The 17266-nt window shown below is 39.6% G+C and overlaps 2 protein-coding genes across 2 annotated transcripts in view; both read right to left on the reverse strand.

The window, feature by feature from the left end:
* Positions 1–2417: 2417 nt before the first annotated feature.
* On the reverse strand, positions 2418–6795 carry LOC125145277 (C-type lectin domain family 4 member E-like). Its single transcript, XM_047816895.1, has 4 exons — positions 6560–6795; positions 4129–4250; positions 3943–4046; positions 2418–3863 (listed from the first exon to the last, which is right to left on the reverse strand). The coding sequence occupies exons 1-4, from the start codon at positions 6687–6689 to the stop codon at positions 3710–3712; spliced, it is 510 nt and encodes a 169-aa protein (XP_047672851.1). The 5' UTR covers positions 6690–6795; the 3' UTR covers positions 2418–3709.
* A 5466-nt stretch (positions 6796–12261) lies between these two features.
* zfpm2b (zinc finger protein, FOG family member 2b) overlaps positions 12262–17266 on the reverse strand; it is a 36483-nt gene continuing 31478 nt past the window's right edge. The window contains exons 6-8 of the mRNA XM_027177852.2: positions 16950–17102; positions 16462–16686; positions 12262–15654 (exon numbers count right to left, since the gene is read on the reverse strand). Of these exons, the coding sequence (XP_027033653.2) occupies positions 13436–15654; positions 16462–16686; positions 16950–17102 (2597 nt within the window). The 3' untranslated portion in view covers positions 12262–13435. The remainder of the gene's footprint in view (positions 15655–16461; positions 16687–16949; positions 17103–17266) is intronic.

Consider the following 17266-nt stretch of genomic DNA (forward strand, 5'->3'; position numbering starts at 1 on the left):
ACTAGAGCAATATATTTATAGAAAGCTCCAGGAAAAAGAGTATTTCTTCCATACAAATGTTTGTATCTTCAAAGCAAATGGTGATATTAAACCCATTTCTGCTCTCTGACATGTGAGAGAAGTGTTTCTTCATAAACATCAAAAATTTAAAGGTGTTTTCTTCAACCATTAACCACACGTCTCACCCTGCCACCCATCAGAATCCTGACTCATTTTAGATCAGACTCACAGACAGAAAATCACTCATTTGTTTATAGTGATGTCCATGTCCATGTTTATAGTGATGTGATGCACCGGTTTACAGCCATGTAATGACCGTTATGAGAATGACACAAAAATTAACCTTCTCAAAGTCCGCTGCCTCAGTTTTTCTTCCTCTGTTAAACCTGGTTACCTGCATGGAAACATCTGTAGTCATCATGGCTTTGTACAAAAAGGGATTTTAACAGAGCATTTAGGAGACAATACATGTTGATTTTATGCTGGTGTCACTTGGTTGTGGAGCCATTACATTTTCAGGTTGTCAGTCACAAAAAATAGAAATATTCAAAAGAAATGTAAAACACTGCTGTCATACTCCTCTTGTACATAATCTGAACTACTCTGACAGTACCAGTACCATACTGTAGCTCCTCTCTCTTCACCCTGCCATACACTTTTTCTAAATCCACAGAGACACCGTGCAGCTCCTTCTGACCATCTCAGAATCAAGGAGATTGCTGCTACTAATATTGCACCTTAAACAACCATTTATCAGATCATCAAGAACTTCCAGCAGAAAGGTTCAATTGTTGTGAAGAAGGTTACAGGGCACACAAGGAAGTCCAGAAAGCACCAGGACCATCTCCTAAACTTTATTCAGGAATGAGAAGTGCAGAATTCATTTAGAAGAAGTAGAATGAACAGATCAGTAACAGAGCACATGGAGCCATCATGTGGCTGAAGCTTTCAACACAGGACATTTTTCATGTTTTATATTTATTTATTTAATAATACTTTCTGTTCTAAAAAGTAGAATTTTTATACACGGTGAGAGTTTAATAACTGCTGCGTGTTTGTTTTCACGGAGATGCGGCTCAGCCCCGCCCCCTGTCGTGTGGAGCCCCGCCCCTGTCATGCAGAGCCCCGCCCCCACATCGTCTACTCAGACCACATCTCTTTTATTCCAGCATACAGACCACTCGTCAGTCTCTAAACCGGTTCTGAAGCAGGTGAAAACCTGGCCAGCAGGAGCCACCTCTGTTCTCCAGGACTGCTTTGAGTGCACTGACTGGAACATCTTCAGGGAGGCTGCATCCAACGGTGACTCCCTCCCCCCATCCTGACTACCTTTTACAGAGGGACCATTGAGAGCATTCTGAGAAGCTGCATCACTGTTTGGTTTGGGAACTGCACCATCTCGGATCACAAGACCCTGCAGTGGATAGTGAGGACAGCTGAGAAGATCATTGGAGTGTCTCTTCCCTCTATCATGGACATTTACACCACACACTACATCCGCAAAGCCAACAGCATTGTGGATGATCCCACACACCCCTCACACACACTCTTCACCCCACACAGCCCTCACAAACACTCTTCACCACACACACACACACACACCTCACACAACACACAAACACCCCTCACACACACTCTTCTCCCCATACACACCCCTCACACACACTCTTCACCCTCCCGCCATCTGGAAAAAGGTATCAAAGCATTCGGGCCCTCATGACCAGACTGTGTAACAGTTTCTTTCCACAAGCCATCGGACTCCTTAATAACTGAACTGTACTGAACACAACACACACACACACATCAACTGTATGGACTGCACAGACACAAACACACACTTCCATTATACATCAAACTGTTTACATGCTGTTTTGCACACTTGCTGTCTCACAGTTCAGTTGATTCAAACTGTTTACATGCTGTTTTGCACACTTGCTGTCTCACAGTTCAGTTGATTGCTGTTTTGCACAATACTTTACAATATCTCAGGTAACTGCTGCTATAATACTGTTCATTCCAGGATTTCTGCACACGCAATATTTTTGAACATACAATATTTACACTGGTCAGTGCTGTTCCTGTTTGTCTTTTGTGTATTGTCTTGTGTTTGCAGTGTCTTTTGTCCTGCAATGTCTTGTTTGTCTTGTCCTGTACTGTTTGCACCAGGTTGCACAGATGCACTTTATGTGGCTAGGATTAACTTACTAAGTCCTTATCCCTGTTTTATGTAGCAGCATGGTCCTGGAGAAACGTTGTCTCATTTCACTGTGTACTGCAACAGCTATATATGGTTGAAATGACAATAAAAGCTTCTTGACTTGACTTATTTACTGTGAAGCACATACTATGAAGATATTATACCCATTAAAAATGGGGAAAATATATATTAATAAAAGAGACATGGACTCATGCTGTTGTCTGCATGCTGAGCTGTATTGGCTGTGTATTTTCTTTCTTTCAGCATATCTCATATAACATTAAATTGAATGCACACAACAAGACATTAATTTCCAGACGTAAAGCATCACATTAATATCCAGTCTAGATAAGAGATGCAGATGTATCACAGTCACAATACTGTCATATAAAGACTTCTTTGGTTACATCTTCATAACTTCTCAATTTTATAGGACTCCCTGGTAGAAGAGAATTTTTATATCAATGGGATAACTATTTAAACAATATTTCAGTAGCCCATTATCAGTAAACAAGTTAAACATGAAATACAAAATAACATGGACTACATTAAACCTCACATTCTAAGCACGTCCAAAATAAAAAGCATTACAAACTAATGTGCAATCTTAACTTATGACAAGGAAGACATTAATAAAAATTCCATACCTTGAAAATTCCATACCCCCCCAACAACATCTAATTTTTAGTTAACCAACAGAATTAGAACAATAATAAACATCACATGAATTAATCATTTTGACTTAGCACTCTTTATGTTGCAGTTAACAAACTGATAATAGTTATTAAAGTTAATCATATTGATCTTTTTAATCCACTACATACTCATGCTCTACCATAGTGTAAAAAAACTTTCATTTTGTACAAATTGTTAAAGTTCTGAGTGTCTACTTTTATACAAGCTTCATATTAACACCAGTGTGGCGTGAGACATGACAAAGATATTCAATGATCAACATAATCACCAACAAAACAGGAGAAAACTAAAATATTTTGGCTTCTGGGGAAAAGGGAGTTTAAAAGCATATGGTGCAGTTAGAGCCGAACTCTCAGCGCGGTAATATCAACTCATCATTTAGTGAGAAGCTCAAGCAAAAAGCACAGAAGTAAAAAAGTAATGTGTGATGATGACATAGGAAACCTGATTTAAAAAACCTCTTTTTAAAATTCAAAATTTGTAGATTGTGGGAAAAACAGAGTTGCCTAGTCACAAAGAAATGTGCAGCCCAACTACATCTGTCTTATTTACATAGGTCTTGCACAAAAAACCTGAAACTAACCTAACATCTGGCTTTTTTTTTTCCACTGTATTTTCTCATTTGCTGGTATGACACACATCCCAATTATTCTTCCCCTTTCCTTTCATTTAGATTGCAGAATTAGATTTTATTGATTTCAGTTTATTTACTTTAAAAATCTAATCACTCTCCTGCAAGATTTTCTTTTTACCATGGCTTTGTTGACCCTGATAAAGAAAAAACTGATTTTTTTCGAGATAAAACAGATTTCTGCTCTAAATATTTGCCCTTTTTTCACAAATCGCCTGCAAATCAGTTTTACATGAATAATCAGCCCATGTTGTAAGTTCAGCTTTAGCATATTTGCTGCCAGTTGCAGCGCAGTCCTCAATTCCATCATAGTCATTAGGTTCTCCTTTCCACCAAAACCTACAAACATGCAGAGTCAGAACATCATGTTTTCTTCACACATAAAGCTGAGAATAAGATCTGTATAGTGAGTAATTACTCTGTGGTCACTTCTGTACCGTCCACCCACATCCACTTCCCTTCTTGAACAGTGTCATGTAGACCAATCCAAGCCTCACCAGCAAATACTCCACTGATATATTCCTATAAGAGCAACAGTACGATAAATTAGGTATAAAACTGACATGGAAAAGTCAGTCTAATGATAAAAGATGAGAATGATGACCTGTTCTTCTTGGCTGTTGATGATCACCAGGTCGGCTCCTTTCGATCTGCATTCCTCTCTAGTTTTGTTCCAGCTCGTCCTCTTTGTGGTGAAATACTTTAGACTGTGATGGATGGTATAATCTGCAGAGGGGAATTGTACATTTACAGACAGAAATAAACCACATTTATTTAGCATATTTTGATGTTCTCTATTGTCTAAGATTGTTTTTAAAGACATGTAGATCTGCAATGTGAATAAAACAAGGAACTTAAATTGTTACAACGTTGAAGTCGTGGCCTAATGGTTAGAGAGTCTGACTCGTAACCCTAAGGTTGTGGGTTCGAGTCTCGGGCCGGCCACGACTGAGGTGCCCTTGAGCAAGGCACCGACCCAAACCCCCCCAACCCACCCCTGTGTGTGTTCACAGTGTGTGTGTTCACTGCTGTGTGTGTGCACTTTGGATGGGTTAAATGCAGAGAACGAATTCTGAGTATGAGTCACCATACTTAGCCATATGTCATGTCACGTCACTAGTTATCACTCGTCTGTCATCCGTCAGCCTGCTTACTGTGGCAGTAATAAATGATTAGTGATAGCCCAGTCTTCCACTGAATGCATAGGATTTCAGCACAAACACAAGTTGTGTGTTTAATGTGACAACATTATGCATTTGCTGCAAGAACTTAATCCATAAGGGACAGCGCAGAGGACACGTCGTAGATTTGTTCAACATTATAACTCTATGGGACCAAAGTATCTGTGGTATGTGGATGGTTAAGACACACTAAAGCCATTTGGTTTCACTATATCAGGATGCTGTTATTGCAGACGTACAAGACAAAAACAAAAAAGGTTCAAATGGTGCAATGCATTTAACACTGGACAGGCAGTTACAACAGTAACATTGTCAGCCAGAACAAATCATGCTGAATTAGTATATTCTGAGTTGGTGCCAAGTGAGATCCAACATCTCTAAGCTGGGAGTAATTTTACTGGGGTATATTTAATCAGTTTTTATTGTGAGCATATATAACAATACATTGTCTATAAATTTAATAAACAATTACTTTAACAATCCACAGTATAATTGGATGATCTTTATTGTGAGCATTGAATAAGTGCATATGAAATGATATGAGATGTGTGAAAAACTATCATTCTGAAATATCCATATCCACAATAGCCATATATTATGACTTTGAACAGAAATTATTAAAAGAATTCCACAGCAAAACACTTTTTGGATAAATTATATTACAGACATGGTGATTTTAAAGAGATATATCGGTACGGTACGGAGAAATACTTTAAGGTAAAACAAATTAACTTTTTTTCTGGCTTAATAGAATTTTCCTCTTAAACCTGATGTTCCCCCATTTTTAAAATGAGAAGAGTTATAAAAAAAAGTTTAGCTTTTATTTATACTTTTTGTAGTTCTTTTGCTGTGATGAAGGAGATCACAGATGATCGCTTTCCTCTTTCAGTGCTATTCCCGTTAATTTGAACAAAGACTGTGCTAATACAATATAAGTGTGATAGTTTATCAAAACCTCCAGATTTTTTCCACATGAACTTCAGGAATTTTACATATTTTAATCCACAGTAAGCACAATACATTTTTATACATTCATAAACACCAGAATCGACTCTCAACTGCCGCAGCCTGCTGTACTTCCTTTATATCTTGACTGACAGATGTATCGTCCAAACAGCAGTAAGACTTCCATTTCCAAACTATACCTAATTTTTCCGGTTTGCCTGAAATGTCGTTGTGTTTTCTGAATTGTTATTTTGTTTTCTGAATTTTGTTCTTGGATTTTTCAACAATTAGGACAGTGCAGACTCAGCCTTAGATTAGAAATTAAACATTGACCTCAAATTAAGAGGGAACTAAATTCAGTTCAGCAGTATCATACTAAACCAATTCCACTATTAGAATAAACTTAATTTTTAAAAAAGTATTGCCAGCTTTAGAAATGGAGAGTGTTGCATCAGCATCTGCATGAAGTTTATGAAAAAAACTCAACCCCACCAAATCTGGGCCTAACGTGAGGTGCCGTTGTTTAAGGAAGGAGCTCAAAGCATCACCCAAAATAGATACAAAGCATCACCCAAAATAAGAGAGTCTAAACTAGCCAATCATAAACAAATTGAAATACTATGAAAATGTTCCTTTGGCTGCTGCTGGATCAAAATAACATCCATCAAGACTTTGGATAACTTTTTCTAAAGGAAGAAAAAGAAACAGTATCATACTAAACCAGTTCCACTATTAGAATAAACTTAATTTTTAAAAAAGTATTGCCAGCTTTAGAAATGGAGAGTGTTGCATCAGCATCTGCATGAAGTTTATGAAAACTTTTATTAACTTTTTCTAAAGGAAGAAAATGAAACACAATAGAAATTCCACAAATTATTGTGTAATAGATGAAGATATGTGGCTACTTACTCCACAGCTTACTCCACTTCTGCAGTTCATCTCTCTCAGACTGAAGCTGGTTTCTCTCACCGTGAAGCTGGTCTCTCTCAACACTCACGTTATCATAACTGATCTGCAACCGGTCTCTTTCTCTGGTCATATTGTTGAGTTTCACAGACTGCAGTATAGTGAAGCTCAGCAGGAGAACACACAGCAGTGCTACACACACTGCCAACAACCTGGAATATCTGCTCTGTCTCCCATTGCCTCCTACAGTGGGGTTAGACAAAGACACGGTACTTTTAGACATGATAGCACATTTAAAATATCTCCAGGACATCCTGTGTGGGATGAGAATAAAATCCCTAACGAGAACCTGTACAAGCTTTAATGCTATATTTCTTTTTTCTTCTACTTTTTTCTATTCAGTTAAATTCAGTTTTATTTGTATGCAGCTTTTAACAATAGACACTGTCACAAGGCAGCTTTACAGAAATATCCAGAATAAAAATAACAAAGTTTCAAATTTTATTTTTTATTTATCTCTAATGAGCTCCATGAGATGATATGAGGAAGAACCTTGAGAAGATCCAGATCCAAAAGGAAACCCGTCCTCATCTGGGTGATACTGAATAGTGTGATTATACCACACTAAGGTGAAGTAGAAGGATGAGATGCAGACTTTAGGGTGACGCAGGCAACCAGAGCAGAAAAATATGTATTGTACCGATTGCCCGTGTCACCCTCATCACCCATGTCACCCCATTACCCCAGTCACCCCATCACCACCCCATCACTCATGTCACCAACTCACCCCTGTCTCCCCATTTCCCCGGTCACCCACATTACATCATCATCCATGTCACCCAATAACCCCTGTTACCATCATGCACCCCATCACTTACCCCATAACCATGTACAGTGTGAAAAGGTCTCCACTGGGGTGGTGTGATATGGCTCAACATGAAGCAGACTAACAGTAAGAGTTTTATTCCTCTTATACCACAGCACATTTGACTGATATATTACAGATTAAAACTACAGAAGAAATAACTTCCTTTATTTGTTTTGTGGTGACTGATGTGAAACAATTGAAAACTAATAATACACACAGCCAATAATTTCTACTCTACCAAGCCAAATTTAATTCCTGGTTTTATTATTTATTATTATTAAAATAGTTTTGGTTTTGGTTTTGGTCTGCCTTTTAGTTTTATTTTCAGTCTATCCTGATAATTACGAGCATAAGAAACTACTTGGTGACATTGTTAGCAGTGGGTTACCCATCTTGTGCCATGATGAAAGATTTAGATAGAATATTATGGTACGATTTCCTTCAGAAACCACGATGGTGGCTTCTTCCTATAAAGGGAACTGGTTTAAAACTACATTATCGTCATCCACATGAGGCTGAGATGTTATTAGTTTTTTCATGATTTCTTCCTCATTTAGGGGTGAAGGTGAAGCATAATTAAAGAATGACACTAATTCCTGTTCTCAACTGTTATAGCACCTCTCTCTCTCTGTCTCTCTCTCTCTCTCTCTCTCTCTCTCTCTCTCTCCCTCTCTGCGCAAGGAGCGGGTGAAGCGTCGTGAACTTTGCTCTTTTTTTATATTTATTTGCTTGTCTTTAGTTTTTCTTAGGATGTTTAATCAGGGCTGCCAACTTTTGAGTTCAGCTTAGAGTGAGATTGTGGGGGCGGGGCTTTGGTTATGGGGAGGGGATTGAGTAGGGGCGGGGCTTGTGTGGAAAAAATACAAACACAAAATCCTCGCATTAGCAGAAGTGTATTAAGTATATATTGATTGCATGGGCGTAAATCCCGCGGGGGACGGAGGGGACATGTCCCCCACCATCCGAGGATTGTCCCCCAAAAAATTATTTGAAAAATATCGCACTCTCTGTTGTGTAAAATTTATGTATGTATACCGGAATAATTGTGCAAGTAGAAAAAACCCCCCGCAAAACTGCATTTAGAAACAGTTGAACTCCCCCTCCCCTTCCTCACAGTGGTTTGACCCACTGCCTGCTTTCCCAGTTCATCTCACCTACTCTGCACACACGAGTCAGGTGTGTGGCTGCGGCTCAGTTAATGTTGAACCCCATTAAGTAGTGGATTTTATTCACTTTAAATAAAGCGATTCTCTTTAATGTAGTTGATGCAGATTCGTTCATAAATTAGTTGTGGCAAAAATGCTAACGTTAGCTTGTTTACAATAGCGTGTTGCATGGTCCACTGCAACACGCCAACACGCCAAAGCCGTCGAGAAAAACTGAAAATAACCATAATGACGCAGTCTCCATGCTACAATAATAATGATAAATGCAAAGTTTTTCACTGTGAGGACATATCTTTATAAGTACAATTTGACTATTATTTGTGTCTCCCTTCAAAAATTGCTCATGAGAAATTTTATATTTATTGTCCGTCAACAACTCTGCTAATGCTAACTTAATTCTAAATAAACTATATAACAGCACAGGCCTATTAGTTACTAGCCTAAACTGGTCGGAGTGTAACTCACTGACCGGCCTGCGTTCACAATTCACACGGTGCAGATGGGAGGGAGAACGGCTGACTACACAGTTTATGGGAGAAATTGTGTATTTCCCTCACAATTGTCACAAAAAACTCACTACACTGTTTGTCTGGTCTTTCTTTGCGAAATCATGTGGCACGATTTTTTTTTATCTCACTGCTGCATGAGTCTGTGTGAGAATATGGGGGTTTGGCGTGAGAGCGTGAGAACAACCAATGAAAAAAAGCATATCCTGGAATTGTTCACCATCACTTTGAGCACAGAGAAAGTCATGATCCCGTTTTAATGTTACAACAAATTCACAAATTGTTTGACACAAACAGTGACATTTTGACTGCTGTTAGTGTTTCCCAGATAATCAGCATGAGTTTTTCATGATCTGTAACTTAGTCAACAGTTTTACAGCCTGTTCACTGACAACACCTGCTCAGAACAAGTAGTCTAGGCCAGTGGTTCTCAAACTGGGGGCCCTGAGATGGTGACATTTAAAATATGAAAATTTTAAAGGTGACATTTAAAAAAATGCTTTAATATGTATTTTAAGTCCAGAGGTTACACGACAGGTTTTGTTTACAAAGGGAGACGGTCTTTCATGCTTTTATAAACTGTACTAGACTCAGTTTTTTACCCCACAGGTTATCATCTTTGATTTTAAAATACACAAGAAAAGAGAAATTCAAGTTTCAGCTCATCAATTTCACCCTGGGCCAGACATAAATGTCTATCTACAGCAGTAGAAAAAGCAAAGTGACAGAGTACATATGAGGATGCTACAGAAATGTTTCAGAGACTCGTAAGTTTTATAAAAGCATGAATGATCTTGGAAACTTCCAGCTGATTTGGTGCTATGGGGAAGCAGTGTGCTCTGTCTTAAGTGTTGAACTGCTATTTGCATCAGATATCAAATGAAAAACCTTTTAAGTTTCCTAGTGTTTTTAATGAACTTTTTAAACTAGTATTTAGTGTGATGTTTATGTTTTTTGTTCTTTTCCCCCTTATGAATTAATTCATCTATCTATCTATCTATCTATTTGCTTTCACATGTGCAAAATGTTACTATAGTGAACTAATAATGGGGTCACCCAGCATTGAGGATCACCCAGCATTGAGGATCACCTGACCCATCTGCACATAACCTGGAAAACACTGAAACTCATCTTCTGATTATTACAAAGCACTACAACTTGAGACTCCTTCCATAAATGTTAAATAAACATCTCTTTACAAACTACCTCACCGTATCATTGATGATTAGGTTTTTCTACAGAATCCACACCTTCTGACCAGTCAGGATGGAGAATTCAGCTGCACTGCGATAAAATTTCCCTAATTCTACGAGGTAGCTTATATGTAATAAAACATATCACGTGTGTGTGTGTGTATACTGCACCTGAGGGTTGACGTCCCTGCTCGTTTACGTTCTGGAGACGGGGTTTCTTCCAGTTTACATATTCGTCTTCCATTGAAACGTCATCTCTGGAACTGTCAATCATATCTATACTCCTGTCTGTTCTGATCTCTGCAGTAATCCTGTGTTACACTCGAGTGTGTGTGAAATATTCACTTAAAAATCCAAGTAGAATTTGTAGAAGTTACAGGTCACACTATATAGCTGTCTCGTTATAGTGGGTATAAGAGTGAGTGTGAGTGTGTCAGAGATGCATTTAAGCAGCAAATGAAGGAAGTGCAACACTGTGGTGTGTGTTGTGCTCTGCTGGCTGTTTGGTCATTTATGAGGTTATGAGTGAGCAGACATACAAAACCTCTAGAGGATTGGCATTTCTTTGTAACTGCACACAGTCATCGTTACCATCAGTTTTTCACACGTGTGTGCTGTATGTGTGTTTTATGTGTGCTGTATGTGTGATGTATTTACAAGATACTTGTTCAGATACATCACAACCATTACAATACTCTAAACTGTTGTAAACTACAGCAACGTAAAACTCAAATTAAAGTATTTCTGAATGGCTGTTCAGTATAAAGACAAAAAATATCATCATCCGTGTTTTGAGTGAAAGACTTAAAAACGCAGAGTTTCAGAAGTATTTCTGTTTTTCTCTAGAATACTAGAGCAATATATTTAGAGAAAGCTCCAGGAAAAAAAGTATTTCTTCCATACAAATGTTTGCCTCTTCAAATCAAATGGTGATATTAAACCCATTTCTGCTCTCTGACATGTGAGAGAAGTGTTTCTTTAACACTATTTAAAGGTGTTCTCTTCAACCACTAACCACAGGTCTCATCCTGCCACCCATCAGAATCCTGACTCATTTTAGATCACACTCACAGACAGAAAATAACTCATTTATTTATAGTGATGTCCATTTCTGAGAACCGGTTTACAGCCATGGACAAACGTTATGAGAATGACACAAATATTAACTTTCTCAAAGTCCACTGCCTCAGTTTTTCTTCCTCTGTTAAACATGGTTACCTGCATGGAAACATCTGTAGTCATCATGGCTTTGTACAAAAAGGGATTCAGAATCAAGGAGATTGCTGCTAGTAATATTGCACCTTAAACAACCATTTATCAGATCATCAAGAACTTCAAGCAGAAAGGTTTGATTGTTGTGAAGAAGGTTGCAGGGCACACAATGAAGTCCAGCAAGCGCCAGGACCATCTCCTGAGCAGTGTTCAGGAATGGCAGCAGGTAGGTGTAATTGCATCTGAATCTACATTGAGGTGAAGACTTTTGGAGGATGACCTGGTGTCAAGAAGGGCAGCAACAATGACACTTCTCTTTTCAGGGTCCATGGCCAGGAAACTCCCCAGACCTTAATATCATTGAAAACTTTTGGTCAGTCCTCAAGAGGGAGGTGGACAAACAAAAACCCACAAATTCTGACAAACTCCAAGCATTGATGATGCACGAATGGGCTGCAATCAGTCAGGATGTAGGCCCAGAAGTGCAAATGTACTCTTTGTGTAAACTTAATATAATTAATATTAAATTGTATAATTATACTTCAGTATACCATTACAACATCTGACAAAAAAAAATCTAAAAACACTGAAGCAGCAGACTTTAATTAAATTAATATTTGTCATTCTCAAAACTTTTGTCCACGGCTCCACGGGTGAAAATGGTTGAGAGAACCACCAGGGGGAGCTAATGTCACTAGTGGTAAATGATCGTGACCCTGGTTAAAACTTTACAAAAAAAAGTTATGCATTTGCCCAGTCCTGAGATTAGAAATTTAATTGATATGCCACATAAAATCAGAAGCTCAAATATCTGGAATTTCATTCCATTACAGGTACATGCATAGCGACTCTTTTTTTCTGAGACAACATAATTTTCCTATTGTAAAGATGAAAAAAAAAACAACATTCATTTCAATGTTTCAAGTGTAAATCCTCTTTCAGTAATCTTCAGTGAGAACAGGAACCATTTCAGGTGTCATATGATTCCCGGGAGTCGAGGTAACGAACGAGCATTTTGTAAGAACAATCCGGTTTCTAAAAAGTATTGCATCAGGATCAGAGTTTCAAAAAAGAGAGGATGACGAACTAGCGAACACGTTCAAGTCACTTTTTTTCAGCGTAAGCAAAACATACTCCAAAAGAAAGAAACATGGTGAAGTGTAAATAATTGTAAAAGCATCAAAGACAAACTAGAATCTATTGAATTGTTTAGAATTATGCCATGGTTCAGAAAACATCTTTAACAATTAATTACAAAAAGAAATTAAATTCCCAAACAGTTTGAATGAGTAGCCTTGAGGTTTGAGATCTCGTCTCAAATGAGCGTTTGTGAATTTTTCTTATCTTGAATCTGTATAAATCCGGTTTTACACTGTTTACACTGTCACACGGTACAAGATGATCCCAATACAAGGTTACTGAGATTAAAGAAGGTTACTGAGCTCGGCCCACACCATCGATCGGTTCTTAATTCTTCAGAGTGTGACACTGAGGTAATAAGGATATGCTTTCTGTTCATTAGCATGTTTTAGTTTACGTTTTGTCATTGCTATACTAGCACACACGCGTATCGGTCGTGCTAGCTATCCGTGCTCCTAGCGGTGGCTTTGAGACGAGCGTCGTCGCAGTTCTAACTCCGCTGACACATTGCTGTCTTTTGTCTCAGACACCGATCGTGTCACATCAACAAAAACACAACAAAAACTGGGCAAAAAATTGTACAATGTAAAGCCAGTTTTAGTTCGGTGCATGAATTGTTTTTGTTTGTTTAAATAAATAAATAAATAAATAAACACGTCACAAAGATCCAAAAATACCACACGCACAACAAATATATTCACTGTTAAACCACCGGAAGAACCACCGGAACCACTGGAATCTCCTGATTTGATTGTCCACTTGCTGTCGTAGAAATGGCCGAGACGCAGCAGGTCTCATTTGACATGCTCGGTAGCATGTGCCGAGCAATAAAACTTTTTGTGTGTTATAAAGTTTGACAGGTTGTTGAACTGGATGTCGCAGGGACGGCAGTATTTGCCGTTAACCGCCACAGAGACGGTTCCGTTCATACTCCTTTTCAAGCTGGAAATCTTCTCCATTTTGGACACTGGTGAAGAAGAGAAGCTCTCTTTAGGTTTCGCGGCACTCTCTTGATCCGGAGTACAAGCCGTCATGCGGACGTTCGGGGTTGAATTTAAAATGCTGCAAGACTCCTTTTCTTGCTTGTCGTCACCCCAGAGACTCGATTTTAAAGAATTTATTTTGGGGTTGTCCGTATTTTCAGAGCCAACATGACTGCCATCTGGCATGGGTTGCTCTTTTTCTCCTTCAGTGCCCTCATTTGGGCTTTGCCTCCGCTCGTTTTGAGGATCAAAAATTCCTGTTGCGTAGTCAGCAGGTTTAATCTCATAATATGGCCAGATCTGCTCATCCGCTCTGATTTTCTTAGCACCACCAGGATAGCTATCAGGGTTCAACACATCATGTTCATCCTTTAAGGACAGCTGCTTTTCAGCAGGTGCAGAAGAATTGACACTTTGGACCGGATGCTCGAAACTGAAACCATCAGGGGTAGTTGCATTTCTGGAAGCTTCTTCTTTTAGGTTTGATGCTTTGTTCTCCAAGACTGCACTTGGGCAGAAGTTCTGTTTATGGCTCAGGTAGTCCTCGACTTTGTTGAAACTAATTTTACACATCGCACATTCATGATAGTCCATGAACCCTGAAACCTTTTTCAACTGCATCGTGCATTTTTTACTCAGATCTATCGGGGCATCACCTTCTTCATCAGCTACTGCATTACATTTTAAGACGAGAGCTGATTTTGCCACGGTCAAGGAAGCTTCAGGATGTTTTGTAACCAAACCCTGGATCAGGTTGTACCGTTGATGAAGCATATCCTTGAGACTCTCTACTGTATCCTGGGATGTATATGAACTACTGATAGGGTAGGACTGAGATGTCACCAGATCAGGACTTGGCATTTTTCTTCTCTTTCGGGTACGAAATGATTTCTGAAAATGTTTGTTGGTCGCTGCTCGTTTTGCAGGCGGCTCATGACGGGAGGCGCAGTAGTACTGCTTGTGAACACTGTAGTTCTCATGTCGACTGAACGTGATCTTGCATGCCTCGCATGTTGTCTGATTGTGGTCTGACTCGACGTTCTCTGACGTTTTCGGACTCTTCGAGTCTAACACGATACCATTTGGACTTTCTTCTGCGTCACCTGGAGTCAACAATTTTTTACTGTTCACTGGAAATTCCTCAGATGCTTTTCCTCCTGCATCGAAAGCCTCAACTAGAGGAGTGTTGAACTGACTAGGACCTTTAACTTCAAAAGAGTGTCCAGCATTCAGCATGCTTGCTAAACTACCCCCAGTTTTAGGACTTACTGGGGATTTGTCCAGAATGCTGAACTCGTGAGATTTGCTCAAGTGCTGCCAGCGGCCGTTACAGTAATGCTTCTTATGCACTAAGTAATTATCAAGGTTGCTAAACGTGATGTTGCATTCAAAGCATGTTGCTCCTTTTGGAACCAATGAGCCATACATGACTGGGGGGAAACTGGTGCCTCCGTGACGAAGCCTGCGATGGACCAGCTCTGACATTTTAGCCAGGATTTCAGAAGCTTGTGGGACTGTGGAAAAATCCTGTGAGAATGGCGCATGAGGCAGGAAGGGTGGCATGGGAAACGCTGGGGTTATATGATTCTGGATTGGAGAAGAAGCTAAACGAGGGCTGGAAGGCTCTGATTTGACTCTACTGTATGAAAAGCCAGCTTTGACTCCAGATCCTCCCTCAGCCTTGCTAGCTCCTTGCACTTGTTCGCTGTTCTCTTGCACAGTGTTTGGATGAACTGAACTTCCTGCAGTGCTTTTATTATCTGTCAGACTTGCAGTAGCACAGGACTCTGGGCGCTCAGTTTGACTTTCTTTAGTAGATCTGCTCTCCAGACCTCCATGTCTGTGCAGCTCCTGGTGTTTTGCTAGATCTTGAGGCGTTTGGAAGGTGAAGTGGCATTGATTGCACCGGAGTCCTGTTTGGGACAGGTGAGTGAGGATGTGGGGCTGTAAGACTATCAGAGTGTCTGCCGTGTAGTCACAAATTGTGCATTTCAAACTGCTTCCAGGGGACGTCTCATCAGTCTTGAAAGCTGGACAGACAGAAAAAGGAAAAATATAAATATAGAAAATACTACAGTACATCTAGACCCTCTTTCTGCTTTAACACACCTGATCATCAACTTAGGTCAAAAATGCTACATGAGGATAAAATGTGGTAAAGTAAATTCTTTAATTTGAACATTAACATATGGAGTGTGACAGGACCAAATTTATCCTCATGGTTCTTACTTATAAATTACATCACATAATAACTTTTAATAACATTTAATAACATTTATTAACATTTAATAATAACATTTACAGCATTTTGGCAGACCCCCTTGTCCAGGGAGACTTAGGTTTACCTTATTTATAAACCTAAGCAAAGGGTCAAGGGCCTTGCTCAAGGGCCCAACAGTGGCAGCTTGGTAGTGTTGAGATCTGAACTCATAAACCACTGAGATACCACTGTCTCCCACTAAGAAACTTAAAATCTGTAGCAAAGGAGATACAAAAGCACACCAACAGTTACGGCATTTGGAAGTCACCATTATCCAGAATGGTTTGTGCTTATCTGGTTTATTTTTTACACACCTGAGCAGGTTAAGTTCATTCCTCAGGGGTCCACCAGTGGTGGTGTAGGGATTTTGAATTTAGAAAGCTTTCCATCACCTTAAACACCTATCCACAACTGTCCAGATGCTCTATCTGTTAAAGAGCTGCTGTTATTTTACTCCCAGTGATCTATCCCATTTCCAAGCAGGACTCAGACCCAGAGGACCAGAAGTGAGAAAACCTGACCACTCAATTTATAAGCTGTAGAGAAATTGATGTTGACAACTAGAAAAATTCCATACCAGAGTGTGTGGATAGATGCATCTTCAGAGCCTGTGGACCCAGGAAGCTCATGTTGCATTGTGGGTAAGTGCAGATGCGGGACATTTGATTGTTGGTGTTGGTCTGTTTCTCTGAAGCCAGTTCGCTTTCCCTCGGCCTTCCGCTACAGTAGTGCACGAGGTGAGCTTGGAGGTTCCTCTCGCTCCTGAACCAGATCCCACACATCTTACAGGGGAAAATGTCTTCTACAAACAATAACAATAACAAAGTCTGGTCAGGTCTTAAATTATCTTTAGCATGTTAAATAGAAATTGAGGAAAATTTGATCTGTGCTGATTTGAGACAAAAATGTTTTTCCAGGAGTTTTTCTTCAACTTGGAATGAAAACTTGCAGCCACACCGTCTCTATCTGGATAAGACTAGAGATCAGAGCTTGGGAATTTCTTTTTTAATTCGAGCTTCTTAATTTGCTTGTTTATTTGTCAGACCCTGATAAGGCCACACTCACTGTTGACGACGGCGTTGGGGAGAACGGACACCATGGCGGCTTGTTGAGGAAGAAGCTGGATGGACGAGAGTTTTGAAGAAACATCCACCGCACACACTGCGATTTCCTCTCCCTCGGTAACACTTCTTGTGGTCGAGCACCACATGTGTCCTCCTAGAAAGATCACAAATATACAAAAGGTACATAAACACAACACACACAGACCAAACATTATACAATAACAAGATTAGAAGACTAGAGAGTGGCGGTGGCTTAGTGTTTAGCACGTTCGCCTCACACCTACAGGGTTGGGGGTTCGATTCCCGCCTCCGCCTTGT

Source organism: Tachysurus fulvidraco, chromosome 7, assembly GCF_022655615.1.
Source record: "Tachysurus fulvidraco isolate hzauxx_2018 chromosome 7, HZAU_PFXX_2.0, whole genome shotgun sequence".
Classification (NCBI taxonomy): domain Eukaryota; kingdom Metazoa; phylum Chordata; class Actinopteri; order Siluriformes; family Bagridae; genus Tachysurus; species Tachysurus fulvidraco.